This window comes from Trachurus japonicus, chromosome 4 (genome assembly GCF_045865225.1).
Source record: "Trachurus japonicus isolate A0001 chromosome 4, Traja_1.0".
NCBI classification, from domain to species: Eukaryota; Metazoa; Chordata; class Actinopteri; order Carangiformes; family Carangidae; genus Trachurus; species Trachurus japonicus.
This window is the reverse complement of record NC_140910.1, coordinates 5,640,112-5,659,089: the sequence shown is the minus strand read 5'-3', so window position 1 is coordinate 5,659,089 and position 18,978 is coordinate 5,640,112. Positions and strand designations below refer to the sequence as shown.

The 18,978-nt window shown below is 41.7% G+C and overlaps 1 protein-coding gene across 1 annotated transcript; it reads left to right on the top strand.

Annotated features, from left to right (window-relative positions):
* The first annotated feature begins 830 nt into the window (after window positions 1-830).
* LOC146988330 (transcription initiation factor TFIID subunit 4-like) lies at window positions 831-18,978 on the top strand. Its single transcript, XM_085773534.1, has 16 exons — window positions 831-1,184; window positions 1,467-1,596; window positions 2,188-2,309; window positions 2,547-2,651; window positions 4,930-5,058; window positions 6,328-6,450; window positions 6,708-6,797; window positions 7,377-7,520; window positions 8,408-8,537; window positions 9,244-9,328; window positions 9,464-9,624; window positions 12,026-12,156; window positions 12,266-12,391; window positions 12,511-12,567; window positions 15,929-16,036; window positions 18,773-18,978. Exons 1-16 carry the CDS (start codon window positions 864-866, stop codon window positions 18,896-18,898), a joined length of 2,088 nt encoding a protein of 695 aa, XP_085629660.1. The 5' UTR covers window positions 831-863; the 3' UTR covers window positions 18,899-18,978.

The window sequence follows — 18,978 nt, the reverse complement described above, 5'->3', positions numbered from 1 at the left end:
TAAAAGGGAAAAACATCCTTGAAGTGATTTAGGCACTGAGTGGTCAACAAACAGCATAATACCGAACAAGCACTATACACAGTTTTCAAGTTTCCACTCTACCGGTCCACCTATTCAACACATGATAACCACCACTAAGCTACCTGTTTGCAATGGTTATCATGCCAAACTGTTCACTAGAGATGTCTACCAAGTCAAAAAAACAAACTAGAAATTGCCCACCCGTTCGATTGCGGGAGGCCAATTTTGGGGTCTTGGCTCATGGACTATTAGGCCTAGCCATTTATCTGGAGCTAACCACCTCACTCAGTTCCTCCGCACAGTCAGGCTCCGCGAGTTGGTTAGTCAACCTTGGGGTCGGGACCCCACGTGGGGTCGCCGTGAATTCAAATGGGGTAATGTTAGCCTGAAATGCCGTATTGATTTTAAAAAATTACTGATAAAAATATTCTTTTACCAAATTATTATTCTTTTTAAATGTATGATTAAAAACACCACACAATCTTGAACAACTGTATTCTATACTTTCACTTTCTCGTCAATAAATCGAGTTCAACTAAAATGCAGCATATAAAAATATCTGAGCTGACACATGATTTTACGGCCACGATCACTTGACTGCACGTGATCAGGGGTCGCCAGAAATTTGTGATGTCAAAATGGGGTCACAAGGTAAAAAAGGTTGGGAACCACTTAGGGGGGCGAGTCCAAGTAATTTGACATTAAGTTTGACATTAAAAAAAGTAACGCAATAGTTACTTTTCCTGGGAATTAGTTACTTTTTAACGGTTCCACAGCATGACACTGCAGCAGATAGAACAATCTTGACTTTAAACTATTAAATTCACCTCTCCTCAGAAATAATGGCCACTAATAACCTGGCGGCTGCAGCCCAGAGCCTGGAGTCCTGTGGGGCAGTGGGAAACAGAGACTCCCAGACCCAAGTGAACACGGTTAAAATCCCTGACAAATGTGGAGCCATCGCTGTGGTGCAGCCCACACCCGCCGCTGCAGCTGGTTCGCAGAGTGACTCTGCCCCCGTCCCACCTAAAATCCTCGCCACCATCAAGGGCCCCCAGCCGACATCCTCTGCAGGTGCAGGGCCTCAGCCGTCTTCTCCCTCTGTCATGGTGGTAGCAAATGTGGCCACCGCTAGAGGAGTCGGCGCAAACAGCCAGCTACAGGTAACTAACCCAGCCAGCTCTGAGGCAGGAGGCCCCCAGGAGCCAGAGTAGAGGTATGCAACGTTTTGGGGGGGCTGGGGGGGCGGTTGCCAGAGGAGTTCCAGAGGGATGGAATTTAATTTCAATAACTGCACAGAGCGGAGATCAACAGACAGAAAACACCATTTAGTTCAGTTTTTTCTATTTAATGATTCTGTGGCAGTGGTTGTGGTGGGAATGTGTTTTGTGGGAGTGGGATGGGACAAGGGTGAAAATCCACTGCTGTGCCCCCCTCTAACGCAGGCCATGACCCCAGGGAAGACGGTGGTCATAACTGTACCAAGGACAGGCGCTCCACAGCCGGTTGCCATGGCCCCTCGCCTGCAGCACACCGCGGCCCCACAGCTCCCAGCCAATATCCACATCCCCCCAGGTGAGCTCCAGCAGTCCTCTGTCGATCACACACTTTACCCAGCATCCTCTCTTTTCAAAAAATACCATCTGTTCATTAGAGCAGTAAGGCAACCACGGGCCAATGTCCTGCTGCTTACAAACTGGCCCCATTTTCTGTTTTTCATTTCTTTCTTTCTTTCTTTCTTTCTTGATTTTTTCCCTCTCTCACAGTTTGATTCATTTTTTTTCTCCCATTCAAAATTCCTTAATTTATCCATCCTTCGCTCCCACATCCTTCTTTCATCCCTTGTTCTAATCTTTCTTTCTTATTTTTCAGAATTATTTCTTGTTATACTTTATAATTTTAATATAATTAATACTGCTGTTGTTATTATTAGTAATATATTATTATTATGACCAATGTCACTATTATTATTATTATTATTATTATTATTATTATTATTCAATTTATTTCTTTATTACTGCTATCAGTATTATGACCACCATTTATATTATACATTGTACCTGATTTCTACACACACACACACACAGACACACACACACACACACACACACACACACACACACACACAAAAGAGTGCTAAGTGATGGAGGACTGTAACTGTTGCAGGTATGATGTTGATCCGCAGTGACAGTGGACAGCTGATGCTCGTATCCCAGCAGGCTTTGGCACACGCGCCGCATGGACATAGAGTTATCAGTGGTCAAGCACCCAGAATAGTGACCCATAAGGTATGTGTGTGTGTGGTGTGAGTGAGAACAAATTGTCATCACATTGGTCCCTAGTCCAGTCCAGGAACCGCTTGCACAGAACAGCTGATGTTTTCTACCTCAGTTTGATGCTTCTTGTGTTTTCAAAGGAGCCGTACCTGGTTTAGAAACTCTGTCTCTATGTGAAGCTGTGTTGATCTGTTCAGATGAAATGTCTCACCTTTAAAAACGGGCTTTGTTTTGTTCAACTGGCTCCAGGTGCCTGCAGCGGCTGGAGGGAAAAGCAATGACAAGGTGACAGTGATCAGGATGGCAGCTCCGCCCAGTCTGCAGCCAGCACAGGTCCAGACAGCAGTTGTCAAGGTAACACACAGTCACTGTTGCAGCAAATGTAAGTAATGAGGTATTTTAACTTTTTCACAATATTTGTGATGGAACTCAAATGGTCAGTACCAAAAAAGCAACATTACACAGACAACACAACTGATAATATTTCAATAGTACCGCTGCTTTAGATCATTTTTTTTAAGAATATGGTTGTTTTTAAAGGAGAATTTCGATGATTTTTGACCCCTAAATCGTTGTCCTGATGGTCACCCGGTGTTGGGGGGAGCAAAAAACGCCACTAAAATTGATGCAGGCAAACCGGAGTTACACCATGGCTAGACGGCGCTAGCGATAGCCACAACGCTAAAGTAAAAGGGCAATTTTTTCAACCACAACAAATACTCAAAAAACAATCAAATATCTATGGTACATGACTGGAATCCTTATGACACACCACTGAACTCATAAACTGTACGGTTATACTGAGTGTAAACCGGTATAAACTTTGTGTTTTTGCATGTAATCACTCACCTCAGACAGCCGAACTCTGAAACATCCTGGAAAGACATTACTATCCGATCGCAGAGCGCCTGCTCTCCCCGCCATAGAAACAAACACTTTTTCCTTGTTGTGATGATTTCTTTACAAAAATAAACGGTCTGAGATATTTTGGACATTACCACTGCACTGCTCGACCGTTTATTTTTGTAAAGAAATCATCACAACAAGGAAAAAGTGTTTGTTTCTGTGGCGGGGAGAGCAGGCGCTCTGTGATCGGATAGTAATGTCTTTCCAGGACGTTTCAGAGTTCGGCTATCTGAGGTGAGTGATTACATGCAAAAACACAAAGTTTCTACTGTTTATACCGGTTTATAGTGTACAGTTTATGAGTTCAGTGGTGTGTCATAAGGATTCGAGTCATGTACCATAGATATTTGATTGTTTTTTGAGTGTTTGTTGTGGTTGAAAAAATTGCCCTCATACTTTAGTGTTGTCACCATTTACAGTAGTCGCGTTTTTTGCTCCCCCCAACACTGGGTGACCATCAGGACAACGATTTAGGGGTCAAAAATGACCGGAATTCTCCTTTAATGACAAACTGCAAAAACACATGGAGCAATACACAGAAAAGTTTCAGCAGTGTTTGATCCACACAGAACTGAGCAGCGCCATAACTAGATACAGTAGTTTGTTGTGGGCTCTTCACCCATGCTGCATTAAAAATACAACATACACATTGTGCGATCAATATATTCAGTATATTCAACATACAAAATTCTGAAACGCATACATAAATAAAATCAAGTATTCAAAACAAACAGATGGCATAGTAATCAGTGCAACTGCCAAACATGCAGAAAAATCAGAGGCTAGTCCCTAACCTACTTTATGGCAGCTGTTAAGGAGCCTATAGTCACAGAATAAATTAAATTTAAAGCTGTTCAGTCTACAAGCCTCTCACCAGAGGGCAGCAGTTTGTGTTCTGGGTGTAGAACATGTGATGGGTCGTTAATAACCTTATTGGCCTGTTCAAAGATAGTGCAGGGGTGTGTGATTTTTACCACCTATTATTTTCCATGCAGTCTTATCATTCTCATCAGTTTATTGTTGACCTGCACAGACAGGTAACCAAACCATACCCTGATACCCTACCTGATCAGGCTCTCTAAGATAGATAGATAGATGGATAGATATACTTTATTGATCCCAAGCTGGGAAATTACAGCTGATGATAAAAAAAGAAAAGAAAAAAAGAGAGAGATTGTTTTCACAGAATGAGGAAACTAGGATATTCTGGTTCTGATCCAGAAAAAAGAAAATTTAATTCAAGTGAATTGAAAACAAACAAACTGCCAGTGTTTTGTCATGTGGGTTGTTTCCTGTTTTGACAATAACAAAAAATAGTCTTATTGTTAGTCTTATTGTCTATTAATATAATTAATGCACTGATCTTGATCTCGAACGGTGGATGTGTGAAACATAATTTCGTTTTTATGTGACGCATAAGAATGACAAATAAAACCTATCTATCTATCTATTATTGTTAATTAGATATGATTTTTTCAGAAGCCTTTAAAAACATTATTTTTTAACTATTGTACCAGAATGAGTTTAGTAATAAATATTTTTCTGTACTGTAATAATGAAACACATTTAGAGGTGATAAGAGCAAGAGTAGAGAAGAAAATGACCTCAGTCATGCTTGTATGATTCAACAGTGTATGCTGACCAGTCCACCTGCCATCCCAGTGTTGCTGAGTTATATCTGCATCTCTCTGTTTTATGAGGTGACAAAATATGTTTTGTTGTTCAGGTCATTAATGTGGCTCCCAAACCAGCTGTAGTCCAGACCCTGGGTGCTGGGTCTGAGCGGGGGGGTCAGCCTCGCATCCAGGCTGCTGTCAAAGAAAGCAGAAAGGAGCCTCCAGCCACGTTCAGTCAGGTGAGAAACATTAAAAACACAAGAAGAGGGCAGTGTTGGGCATTTTACATTTAGTCTTAATCTTAGTCTTTTGGACTAAAATACTTATTAGTAACAGTCAATTTTAGTCATTTCTATATGTGATAGTTTTAGTCCAGTTTTAGTCGACGAAAACTCAAAAAGGTTTTAGTCTATTTTTAGTCAGTTTTAGTAAAAAAAAGAAAGTATAGTCTTTTAACAAATTAATTCAATAAGTAGGCTACTGGAGATTCCTGTTGGGTAGAAACCTTTTATCTCTATGTTTCAACTTTTTAACTTTTTTTTCCAACATATTTCAACTGTTTTTTTCATGAATTGATGCCCTACTTCATCACACAAGAGTGTCACACCTAAGTTGTGAAAATAGCAGATCTATAAGTTCAACACATTGCAACACATTGTGAGCTTGTAGATCGGCTATTTTCACCAATAATACTTTTTAGGTTTTAATTGACAGATTGCACGCACAATAAGCAGAAATGTCACGCATTTTGAACATCTGACCACCCACCTGTCTGCCACTCTAATCACAAGCACCGGGCGCACCACGGCTCATCTCAGCAGCGTCCCAGCACATCGTTCTGTTTTTGACGGAGCCGTTGCTAAATCGTGTGAAGCTTTAGAGCAATGACAATCCACAATATGAAATTTAGAGGCAATCGCAGCCCTACCACTAACATTTACGTCCATTCTCGTCTCGTCAACGAAAACTCACACACGTCTCGTCATGTTTTCGTCATCAGAGAGCCATGTTTATCTCCTCACCGTCTCGTTATTGTCATGAAAAAAAGGGCTGTCATGAAATAACGACGCAAAGGCGCTTATGCAACCCAGTGTAATCCCAATCGTCGTGGGTGTGAAGAGGATTTCAAGCAATTCAGTGAAAAATGCTCCAGAAAAAGATCTCCAACCCTACCTTTAAGGTAGTAGCCTAGTGAGAACCGGGTGTTGGTGGAATCCCTTTTTTCTTCTTTTTCATCAAATTGCATGTTTTGCCAGCTCCTGCCTTTTTGCAAGTTCCCACAATTTTTGCTGATTCCTGTAGTTTAATTGCATAAAATTGCATAACAACCCTGCATATACTATTGCGTTTTTCAAGGAAACCTGCTGCATCATCAAGGATTTTTGCCCACAGCAATCACAAAAAAGACATTTTTATGGATGCACTGTAGAGTGACGATATGATAAGACTCTGTTTAAGATAGCACAGTCCTCAACTGATTGTTACTGTAAATGTCATGTCCTCTACAGGAGACACTGGAGAGTGTGAAAAAGTGCAAAAACTTCCTTGTGACTCTGATCAAACTGGCCTCCAGTGACTCCAGGTCTGCCAACATGGCCAACAACGTCAGGGGGCTGGTCAGGAGTCTGCTGGTAAGTTACTCACCCACTGAATATCATCCACTGAATATTTACTGTCTAAAAACACATGGAAAGATGTCAGTGGAAAGTAGATCATTTTAGTTTTCCCATTGTTTTTACCTTGATTAGAAGTTACATAACTATATTATGTGTAATATACTGTAGGTACTGCATTTTTAGTTCTGACTTTGCCATGTCATTTTTAACCTCTAGCCAGGTAACATAAAAAAAATGCAATTCCTGAGTTATTTGTGCTGTGTGAACTGCAGGAGGGGAAGTTGGAAGCAGAGGAGTTCACAGAGCGGCTGTACCAGGAGCTCAAGTCCACTCCACAGCCGTGCCTGGTGCCGTTCCTCAAGGTGACCAGAGGATTAAAGTGATGGTTCAACATTTTGCCAAATTCTCTTATTGCCATAATCCTCCCTACAGCCATAGTAGTAGAGTAGGTTCATTACCTTTAATTGTCGGTGCAAGCTGTGAGCTGCTCAGCTAACACAACAATTATTTCATAGCGTGTTGAATGTGCAGGTCACAACTTGTCCATGAGAGTGTTTTGGAGTTGTTGGATTGTGTATTTGATGAGTTTGATGAGGGAAAAGCGAAAATACCGTGTGCCTCCGTTGTGTTAGCTGAGCAGCTCACGTCTCTGCCCTGCCGATCCAAAAACCGCTTGCACCGACAATTAAAGGTAATGAACCTACTCCTAAGACTATAGGGATTATGGCAATAGGCAAATTTGCCAAAATGTTGAACTATCCCTTTAACCACACAACACACTGCCACACTGTAGACTTTAAATGTGTGCTTCTAACCAATCATTGTACTGTATGCTACATGCAACGCTTTCGATTCCAGGTAGTTCATCCAAAAATGAGTCTATGAATGTGTTATTTTGGTTTTAATCTTCTTTCCTCTCATCTCGACCTCATTGCTACCAGAAAAGTATTCCTGCGGTGCGTCGCCTTACTGCAGACCCTCAGTTATTCATCCAACAGGCTTCAGCCTCCACCTGCAACCCCAACACTTCCAGCGTGAAGTCATCCGTAAGTACCACAGGACAAACCCTACAGAGCAGCAAGCAGGTAAACAAGTGTTATCTGGTGGTTTACACAAATTTACAGTAGCTGTAATCAATATCTTTATTGACACTGAATCAAATGACAATGTGAAAGACTGTTGTAGCTCAGCCCTCAGCTTAGTTTGAGCTTAGTGTTTATCGATCCGACTGCAGCTTCTCTCTGTCAGTCATTCAGTGAGTAGATTGAGACTAAAAATACTGAGTTAAAACAGTGAGTGCTGGACTGTCAGCATAGGGATTTAGAGAAACCTGATTTCCCCAGATGCACTGGCCCTGAAGAAAGCCACTCTCATGTCTCATGTTGACCTTCTCCATGTACACTCCCAGTCAAAAGTTTAAGAACACTCCAATTTTTCCAGTTTTTTATTGAAATCCAAGTAGTTAAAGTCCAATGAAATGGTACAAAGGTACGTGGTGAACTGCCAGAGGTTTAACAAAGGTTTACCCAGAACTGAAAACTAATGTGTAAAAAAAAAAGAAAAAGAATGGCATGTGTGGACCATGAAACAACACCAATGGACAACTCTGAAGACGAGAAGAAGGATTTATGGACTGATGCATCAAAATTAGAAATCCTCTGTTCATCATGCAGGATCTTTGTACGCCGTCGAGTAGGAGAAAGGACGGTGTGTGACATCAACTGTCAAACATGCAGGACGTAGAAAGATGCCACAAGTGTGTTCAGCTGTTATATCTGTCAAAGGCTTTGATGAATGAAAAGTTTAGAATACATTTTGGAAGAATTGGGAGGTTCTGAAACTGTTGACTGGTAGTGTAGATTTGTCTTTTTTGTGTATAACTTAAATGTGTCTATCAGTCTAGAGCTGGGTGTCACTTAACATTGAAATGTTTCATTTGAGTAAAATGCTCAATGATTTCTCCTAAATGCAGAGTATTCAGAGACATCACGGGGGGATTCTGAAACCTGGGGTGTCGACATTTGTGCAGTCCAGAAATAACTTATCTAAGAGCGGCAGACCCCCCTTCAAGCACACAGTGCTCCAGTCAGGAAGACACACAGGTAAAAAATAAGGACTGTGCTGACTTCCATGAAATATGAATGTGTAAACCTGCATACAAGGAGAGCAATGTAACTTGTTTAAATCTACACCACTTCCTAGAGTTTAATCTGAGAGGTTTAGTTGAAAGTATTGTTCCTTCGTCCACACAAACCTAAAAACATTTGCAAGTGCAGTGGATTTATGAGGTTGGGTCATATTCAAATAGTTGTTACATTTGAAAAAAACTAAATAGTTTGTAATGATTTTAAAAAATGTGATTTTATAGGTTTATGTTTCTGTGTTTTTAACTGGAGCTTGCTGGGAACACGATATCACTACATAACCAGGTACTAGTTTAACATGTGGCTCCTGACTCAGCCTGGCTTGCACAAGTATTTCTTTGCTTTGTTTGTTTGGATGCATAGTGTTTGTCATTTGTATTATATTTTATATTGTAAGGTTTGCTTTGCCATGAATCTGGGGGCTGGGACTTCATGGGGAGCTCAGTGTTTTGTTTTGTTTTTTAGAATCATGAACTCCATCTTTTATGTCACATCAAATACAACATCAGTCAGAGGGATCAAAGCAGTTCCTTTATATTTAAACTACATTTTAATACTTATGTACTTTTATTTTGTTAGAATTTTCATCCTGGCTGATGCAGATCCAGCTGTGTAGTCTTTGTTGGTGCTCTCTCCACATAACTTTGACTATTTCTTATTATAGGACCTTTTCCTATGAGGAACCCTTTCCCTCAGGATCCACCTCCTTCTACCAAGTCTGCATTCAGAGGCAGCTCAGGATCTTACAAGTAATGCATGATGCTCTTGAGATTGAAATAGAAGTGTGAGGACTCTCAAGTTAAACAGCTCAGTATATCTCATTAGCACTCTGTTGAAGTGCATGGATTTCTTTGTGTGTGTGTGTGTGTGTGTGTGTTCCCTAGAGAGGATGATGACATCAACGACGTGGCCTTCATGGCTGGAGTCAACCTGAGGGAGGAGAACGCCCAGATCCTCACCACCATGGTCGGCTCGGTGGTGCAGTCCTGCCAGGATCAGCCCTTCCTCTCACCCAACATAGTGCTGAGCCGAATCCTCCACACAGGTGCAGGAGCAACACTGAGGCAGAGCTCCACATGACATTTATTATTATTATTAATAATAATAATTATTACCTATTGTGCTTTTTCAGCTTTTGAGACTTATAAATATTTTTTAAATGTTGGATACTTGTTCTAGAGGACATAGAAGTGTCGTATAATGACGTAGGTGTGTGTTTAAATGATCCCCGGGGGTTGAGGGGAAGTTCCTTATATGGCAGCTGGCCCGGCTCTGTGGTAGACTTTTAGTAGGAGGTTGAAGTTATATCTTAACCGTACGATGATAATATGAGATGTGGTGGAATTTAGCGTTTACCATTCAGAGACGTCTCACAAAAGTCGTTGCTCTGACGGAGGTTCAGGCTGTGTGTTTGTGTTTCTGTTGTCTGGGTTGGATTCCGGGTTCAAGACGTGTGGTTGTGTGGATGAAGTCGACATTTTTTTTTTTTTTCAAATATGTTTATTGAGCTTTTTTATATATTAAAGGGATAGTTCAACATTTTGGCAAATTGGCCCATTGCCATAATTGCTATAGTCATAGCAGTAGGTTCGTTACCTTTAATTGTAGGTGTAAGCTATTTTTAGTACAGCGGAGCGCAGCAGCTGGCTGCTCAGAGCTACGCTATGGAGGCTAAGGGAATTTCTTGGTTTCCCTCATTAAACTCATCAAATACAAAATCCCAAAACTCCACAGCGCTTTTGTAGACAAGTTGTGAGCTGCACAACCACCACGCTATGAGATAATGACGGAACGATACGAAACGGAGCCGTTTTCGAGGTAAATACATACAAAACCGCTGATGCGCGTTGCGTTCAGGGACAGTTTTTCAGCAAGCAGTCTCCGTATTTACCCTGTATTTACCTCGAAAACGGCTCCGTTTCGTATCGTTCCGTCATTATCTCATAGCGTGGTGGTTGTGCAGGTCACAACTTGTCTACAAAAGCGCTGTGGAGTTTTGGGATGTTGAATTTGATGAGTTTAATGAGGGAAACCAAGAAATTCCCTTAGCCTCCATAGCGTAGCTCTGAGCAGCCAGCTGCTGCGCTCCGCCGTACTGAAAATAGCTTACACCTACAATTAAAGGTAATGAACCTACTGCTATGACTATAGCGATTATGGCAATGGGCCAATTTGCCAAAATGTTGAACTATCCCTTTAAAGCAGAAGTAAGCGATCCGGTTTTGGCTAACTTCTTGTCAGCGGATGGAGTTAGCAGTCCCCGCCCTTGTCCCTACGTCACCACGTTCACGTGCATCCCTTGGCTGCACACACAGAGAGGACCGCCCCTTTATGCCGTTCTCTCTCCTCATTGGATAAAGGTTGTAGGATACAAGGAAAGTTTTCTCCTCGGCTTACAGCAGAGCAGAGTGACTGACAGACCCGTGTTTCAGACCAAACACTCTATGTAAGTGATTGCTGTCGGAAGATATAACTATTTAAGACTTATATTAACACAAATATTCTGCTTACTTCTGCTTTAACATAACCACAACGATAAAACAATAATGACGCTCAGTACAACATTGGTCTAGACAGCCTGTACACATATACATCTCACATGCACCCCACCAGTACAATGAAAAGGCCTTTCCTGTGAAAAAAATAGGACTAGACAGATAAAATAGTTAAATAAATGAAATAAAATGAATAAAAAAGACACTTGAAAGCACTGAAGCCACTGTAGAGTTGGAAAAGTGAAGATATGGAGTCCAAATGTTCATAAACTGTCCCTGTGAAGAGTGAAGCAGACAGGTCAGGTACTCAAGGGGAAAACATTCCATAATTATCTTATGCCAGTTTGATTTAGTGGGGGGTTTGTCCCTTATCCAAGACAAAAAGATGTTCTTCCTTGCTGCATATGTGAAGATATTATACAGTCTGGTAGAGTTAGCATCCACAATTGTACCTTGACTGGGGGTAACCCAGGATTAAAGAAAGAGGGTCCATGTGTAACACAACACCAAATACATTTTCCAGATCGAAGTCGACATTTTTAATATGTTAAAATAGTAAATAAGCCCATTTCTGTACTTTTCGGTTATCGAGTGAGACAACTTTCTTGAATGTGAGAGTGGGCGCGGTAGGGAGGGGGTGGGTGGGGCTGAATCTGAGCGTTTTAGAGCGAAGCAGGAAAGAATCAGAGTGGAGGAGTACACAGATAGTTTTTAATTGATGGAAACTTTTAACTGCCCCACTGGGGTAAAATATAATATTAAAATCACCTGAAATGAGCATAATAGGTCCTCTTTAATCTCAGAACTCTTTGATACAATCTTAAATTGTGTGATTTGTCTTAATCTCCATTTTCCATCTTTAACCTGATTTCATGGGAACGCCTCAGACGAGTTGAGCTGCGTGTGTGTGTGTGTGTGTGTTTGCCAAATGTTTTGTGTGTCTTGTGTTAGGGCAGTCACTGGGAATAACAGATGTCGGTCCAGAGGTGGTCGCTCTGGTTTCTCACGCGACTCAGGAGTGTCTCCGTGGACTGTTGGAAAAACTCACTGTGATTGCAGAACACCGCAAAGCTGTCCAGAAGGTAGAGCAGCGTCACCCTGAGCCCAGACCGTGGAACTCACACTGTCTCATGGAGGAGCGTTGGTTTCATCCACACCACTAAATGTGTCTGTGTGTTTGTGGGTCAGCAGGAGGACCCGTGGCATAGCAAAGTGAGCGACGTCCGCTCGCAGCTTCGCTTCATGGAGGAGGTGGAGAGTCTGAACAAGAAGAGGAGAGATGAGGAGGAGAAGGAGAGACTGCTGCGCCTTGTCAGAGTGAGAGCAGACACTTCTTCAATCTGTAAACAACCTGGATATAGAGGAAGAGATGAACATGTTTTCAAATTCAATGTCCAAGAAAGTAGCCTTTACACCATGTTGTGTGATTATTACAGAGTCGCTCACACGCTGAAGATCCACATCATCAGCAACTGAAGCAAAGAGCCAAAGAGGTGTGTGTCTTTAATTCTGAGTCTTCTTCTTTCATTAAGTATTAAACACTATAGTGCTCAGGTCTCAACACCATATTATGTAATAACGCCGCATTTTGTAAATAATGTAAATGTAAATAAGTTGTTATATAATGCACCAAATTATTACTTTTTTTTCATAAAAAAGTGCAATACTTGGATTTTGTAATAATTTGGTGCATTATGTAACAACTTATTACAAAACGCAGCAAAGTTTTTTACATGTTCCATTCAAGAATTTTCTTACAAAATGTGGCAGATCATTACAAAATGCAGCGTTATTGCATAATGCAGCGCTACAAGGTCTGGAAAATGAGCCTGAACAGGAACCTGAACCAAAACACCACATTAGTGTTTCAGTGTCAATATACTTTACAGACAGAGGAGTAATGGTGGGCAGAGCAGAGAATCTTTGTATGATGCCCAGTCTGACTCATATACTACAGCACTGGTGCAAATGAAACCCTCCTGTTACCTTCATTACTGCAGCTCAGAATAACACAAGGAGGCTCTGAACCTGAACCCTCTGATGTCTTTTATTAGAAGATTGATTGTGAGACATTTCACCAGCCATGAACCACTTGTCTCCTCTGGGCCTTGGCAGCAGAATCATTCTTCACAACACTTTGAATCTTTTTGAAGTGGTTCACATGTTCATCATCAGACAAAAATACTCACCATATTACTAAAGATACAACCTAATAAGCTCCAAACACATTCACAGTCTCATCCTTGAAAGTTAGGTTAACTACAACCCAGGTTTATATAATTCATTAAATTGTGGTTCTGATGATGCACTTTGTAATCAATTGATCCAATTGATACCAGCTCAACAGGTAACCAATGACCAGTATCTAAGAGGTAAAAACATATTCAGTGTTCTACATGGAAAAAAAGCAAAAACAGAAGGATTTTTGTCATGAGACTCCCTTAAAGCCTTTGGAAACCTGACTATATATAGTAAAAATGCTTATATTATATCAAAGTCAAGTGCCTCATTAAGCATCCACAAAAGTCTGAGTGACAATAACTATTCATAACTATTAGAAAACCTTGTTTAAAAACAGCTCATTTTGCTATTGAGGCACTATTGAGGCCACTGGTCAGGACAGTGTGGGCGTGGCAGATAACGCTATGATTGACAGCTCCATTGTCATAGCAACACGTCAATGGCGACCGTTAAAAAAAAAAAAAGTCCTCACCGGAGGACGTGCATCGATTGATTGATGCTGTTTAGCAGCTAACTAGTCTACCAGCTTCGTTTTGGAGCATCATAACCGTCTTTGGTCGTAGTCTCACAGAAAAAAAAGAAGCTTTTAACCGTCACTCCTGTCTGTGTGAGCGCCAGGAGGGGCTGACTGACACACACACTGAGACAAGGCAGGTCGCACTGGAAAGCTAATAAATGCTAAAAGCTAATCGCCAATTTACACACACCCTCCCTCCCTCCCCTCACCCCCCCCCCCCCAAAAAAAAAAAAAAACCGGCTGTATCGGCTGTATGTAGAGAGGAGTTGTGAGGAGTTGTGGGCACACACACAGACAGACAGAGTGACACACAGACACAGACAAGGTAGGTCGCGCTGGAAAGCTAATAAATGCTAAATGCTAATCGCCACACACACACACACAACTCCTGTTGACATGGCTCTGGTTATGAGGACTAGAGGAGTGGAGGAGTGACCGTTAGCAGCAGAACGGTTTTGTTCGCCGCCACTGGGGGGCTGGATGAGAGAACTGACGTGGCGATTTATTAGTGGTAGGATTTATTGCGTGATAAATCCCAGAGATAACTCCGCCCAATTCAAACCTACTGTACAAAACCTTAAAAGACAAATATTTTCAATTTGGATGGAAACTTTTTTCTAATTATTTTTACATGTTTAATAATATGTACATAAGACCCTAAAATACATGGTTAGGAGGCTTTGGTGGATTTGGGTTTCCAGAGGCTTTAAATTTGCTCATTTTAAAAAGTTTGACTGAGATCTGTGATCAGGACATTTGTCTCTTGTGCACCAGTTCCCTCTGGTGGACAAACCGTGTAGTGATGATGGCCAACAGATTAAGACACTCAAAAAAAAAGGATACATAAAAATCTGTCTGCACTGAAGTATTTCAGCAGCAGCCATATGAAATGAAAGAGATGGACAAAAGAAAGACCAGCGAACAGCTCAGCCAGCAGCTTCACAGGAGTTAGTCTTAGTCTAAATCTGTGTGGATGCCATTCTTTGTCTAAAGAAGTAACATCATACAGTGAAACAGGTAAATCCAACCTGATGTCCCCACGTCCGTAATCTTCAGTGTAATGGGAATTCCGGAAACTTTACATTTTTGAAGCTGATTGTTAATTTAGTAATGAACTGGTGTGTGTTTGTGTGTAATGTTGTTAGTTGCCAGCCGGGCAGAGTGAAGAGAAAAAAGGAAATAGCAGAAGTGTGGCTATATATAGAGGTGATAACACCACTCTGACTGCCATCACACCATCAGAAGTTTCTCCACAGCAACAGAACCTGTCCGTGCTGCTGCTGCTGCTGCTGCCGCCAGCACCACACACACCCCAGCTGCTACATCACACACTCACAAGACTCTGCCAAGTCTGTAACCTAACCTGCACCTTGTGGTGATAATTCGAAGTTGTTTTAATTGCAAATGTTTCTCAGGCTGGTGCCAGCAGTGAATAGAATGTGTTTCTTTCCAGTGAGAGAGAAGCAGCTTTAAAGGGATAGTTCAACATTTTGGCCATAATCCCTATGGTCTTAGTTTTAGGAGTAGGTTCATTACCTTTTAGTTGTTGGTGCATGTTGTTTTTAGATTGGCCGGGCTCTGCACGACACATGTTACTTCCCCTGTCCCTCATCAAACTCATCAAATACACAATCCAACAACTCCAAAATGTTCTTGTGGACAAGTTGTGACCTGCACATTCACCACGTTGCCCACTCTGGGTTGTGGCAATCAGGTGGACACTTGTCATTGGATAAACACTTGTATAAAAGAACCATTGTTCCTGTCCTACTCCATTTGACTCCCTGATGAAGGCTAGACGCCGAAATGCGTCAGAGTTTTTAATTGTCATTTCGACCATGCCATAATTCAATAAAGGCATTTTATAGTTAAGAGAGTATTTGGATTTTTTCTTTTGTTTTCCTTAAACCTAATCCTATTCTTTAACAGGTTTAGCCCAACCCATCTTATGACTGTTATGGAGGGTTTTTTTCCTAGGTTGATAGAAGAGTGTGGAATATCAATATTATTCACATATATTCAGATTTTCAAAACCAAATCTGTGCAGCTCCTCAGTCACGGCATTGTGACAGTCTTTGTTTTCTTCTCTTCTTCAGTTGCAGCAAATAGAAGAGGCTCAGCTGCAGCAGAAGGAGGCCAACCTGGCTGCCCTGGCTGCCATCGGGCCTCGCAGGAAGAGACCTGTGGATCAGAGTGTGAGCCAGGTGGGTACAACTGCTGTCTCACATCTGGGCTAAAAACACAGAGAGAAATGTGTGAGCTCAAAAAAGACAAAAGAAAAAGCCACTCAGTGCTTTGAAAACACCTCTTAAAGCAGTACCAAAGAACTTTCAGTTTTGGTTGAGTTTGGTGGCGCCAGTGGACCAAAGCGGTAGTGTTTTGCCTTAAGGAAGACCCCATTTCCCATGAGCACCGCCGCCTAGTGTCGTAAACATCCTGCAAGCAATGTTCAACTTTTTATACTGAGGGAAGTTTAGGTTCGCATCTCCCACATAAAGCAAATGATTGGACTGCCTTCTTTCACCTGCACAGTATAGCTGGCAGTCCGCCCTACAGATCGAAAAACATTAGATCCCTGTTCATCATTCAAACTGAGAAACAATCCTGAAATATTGCAATCATGTTACAAATAAGCTGTAGATAACATCCAGGAGCTGAAGGCATTATAGTTTATAGTGGACATTCTAAATGGAATGTGCTTTTGGCATGCGTTTTCTTAATTAAAAAACAATTGACCCTTTGTTGGCCTTCTGATTGGTCTGCTGTTCCACCAATCAGAGCGCTTCTCCCCATGTCACGTGTTGCGCAACATTCTAAGGTTGGACAACCCTGGAATGAAACCCTATGAAACAAGATAGGTAGACAGCAACTTTTGGGCAAAAACTTCTTTATAATTTTTCAATATGGTTAAAATGTGTGCCTGGGGTTCCTGCAATAGCAACTCACAATATCTGGAACGTATTGGAGTCATTTTTATCCCATTCCCTAAACACAAGACATCAATAAACATACTTAGCCTAACATATAATATTACTTTAAGCTTCTGTTACGTATTTAATTGAGCTTAAAGCAGATATCAGTGGAATGTTTTTGTTAATATAAGTCCTAAATAGTCCTATTTTCCGTCAGCAATCACTTACATGAAGTATTTCAGCCTAAACACGAGTCTCTCCGTCACTCTGCTCTGCTGTAACCCGAGGAGAAAATTTTCCTTGTGGGATACAAGTGTTATCCAATGAGGGGAGAGAACGGCATGAAGGGCTGTGTGTGCAGCCAAGGGATGCGCGTGAATGTGGTGACGTAGCACGAGGACCAATTGATGCCTGACAAGGGCGGGGGCTGCTAACTCATGGTGCGTTCAAGGAAACTCGTACTTTGTGTTTTTCCTTCCTGTGAAGTCATACCAGTTCGATCTGGTACGAGTTCACGGGTCGGAAGTTACGAGTGGCCGTTATAGGGAACTTTCACAGACAACAGGACGGTAAAAACACGAGCTACGGGTTACCTGGAACGCTACCAAGTCGTAGTTGTGACTTGAAGCTGTAACTTACGGTTTCAAAAGCCTGCCTTGAACACAGCATTAGCCGAAACGGCCGTGCCACTGATATCTGCTTTAATAATAGGGTTTGGGGGTGGTCCACTAGGGGGAGCTGTAGGCATAGGTCAGGGGTTAACTGCAAAGTTTTGTTTGTTGTTGTTCCCCGTTTTCCCTGGCTGTACTGTGCTAAGTGCTAAGCTCATTCATTCTCTAGTCCACTCTCTGGTCGTGTTCATAAACAGAGAAGATCTAATACCTTCAAATTTATCTAGCAAACGTAACATTACCGCCACTAATGTCTTTTTAACTTTGTGAAGTTTTACGAGGAGAAACGGGAGATCGGCGGAGATTAGCTTGTAGCTAACGTTAGCTAGCGCCGTTAGCTACTAGCTAGTGAGTGACCAAAACAATGATTTTCCCCCATTTTTCGGAAAAGTCGGGTAATGCCCGTTCAATCGCTCTTTAGCCACGTCTGTCTTCTATCACGGACACCATTTTTCTGATATGTAAGTTAATTCAAATTTCCCTTACTAGCAATTTAAATCTTCCTAATTTTCAATGGTTTCCAATGGGAGTTAACCCTTCCGTGACCATTGTTTGTCCAACCTAGCAACAGTAACCGTGGGGGGCGGGGCCTTGACAAAGGGTCAATTGTGTTTATTTTGGATACAAAGTGTGATCTCACTTGTGTCTTAAGATAGATTTATTTGTATGACCCCAAGGTACTTCCGTGCCATAGGGGACCTTTGCTTCATGACTTGAAGTCAAAAGTCGCTTAACCTTACTACTATCTGTAACAACCTGCTCACTCTACATTAACCCACTCATTACACAGTTTACCGGTGAAATAAATCATTTGAGACAAATTTTTGGTTAAAATGTGATCGATCTTACTGATCTATAAATTGCCTCTAAGAAAACTGCCCGCCTGTTGAAGAAGCCTAAATCTGCGCCCATAGCAACAACCGATGAGCGGCGAGTCAATAAAAACTTTTATTTATAATTCACATTAAACTGGACGTCGCCATTGATAATAATATGAGACGAGGGGTTGGACTTCTTTGTTGAAAGTAATGTCTGTGTTTTTCTCATGCTGTGGCCCCAAATGTGACAAAACTGAACAAAATGTTTCTAATTAGAAGTGGTGGTGCTTTACCAGAGCCATCTGAATCTGAAGGACAGGAAATCCTCCGGGGAATTTTCAGCCATTAGTCATGAATGAAGAGTTTCAATCTCTCCTCTCTTTTTTAATCTTCTGAGGCAGTAGGCTGATGGAAAGGCAACAACTGTCAGGACTAATCAGAGTGGTGTCCCCTAGCAACAGCCTGTTATTCATAGCAACGGTCTGTCATCCATCTCGACCAGCTCACTGTGTACATGTCTCTGTGTGTGTGTGTCTCAGGTGTCTCTGCTGTCCAGACTGGGGGTTCCCAGAGTGACCCGGGTGATGCTGAGGGACCTGCTGGTGTGTATGGAGCAGGACTCCCTGCTCCGCCACTCTCTCACTCTGTACAGAGCCATGCTGTGATTACAGGTCACACAGTCCCAGTTTTGATGTCCGTTGTGTTTGTTTGAAAAGAAATAATTAATGTGTAGAAATAAAGAAGC

Bases quoted from the DNA above. Each gene is read 5' to 3' on its own strand.
- LOC146988330 (XM_085773534.1), top strand. From the start codon at position 864: ATGGCCACTAATAACCTGGCGGCTGCAGCCCAGAGCCTGGAGTCCTGT. The intron at 6,451-6,707 runs GTAAGTTACTCA...TGTGAACTGCAG, and splicing joins GGCTGGTCAGGAGTCTGCTG to GAGGGGAAGTTGGAAGCAGA. The intron at 9,329-9,463 runs GTAATGCATGAT...TGTGTTCCCTAG, and splicing joins GGCAGCTCAGGATCTTACAA to AGAGGATGATGACATCAACG.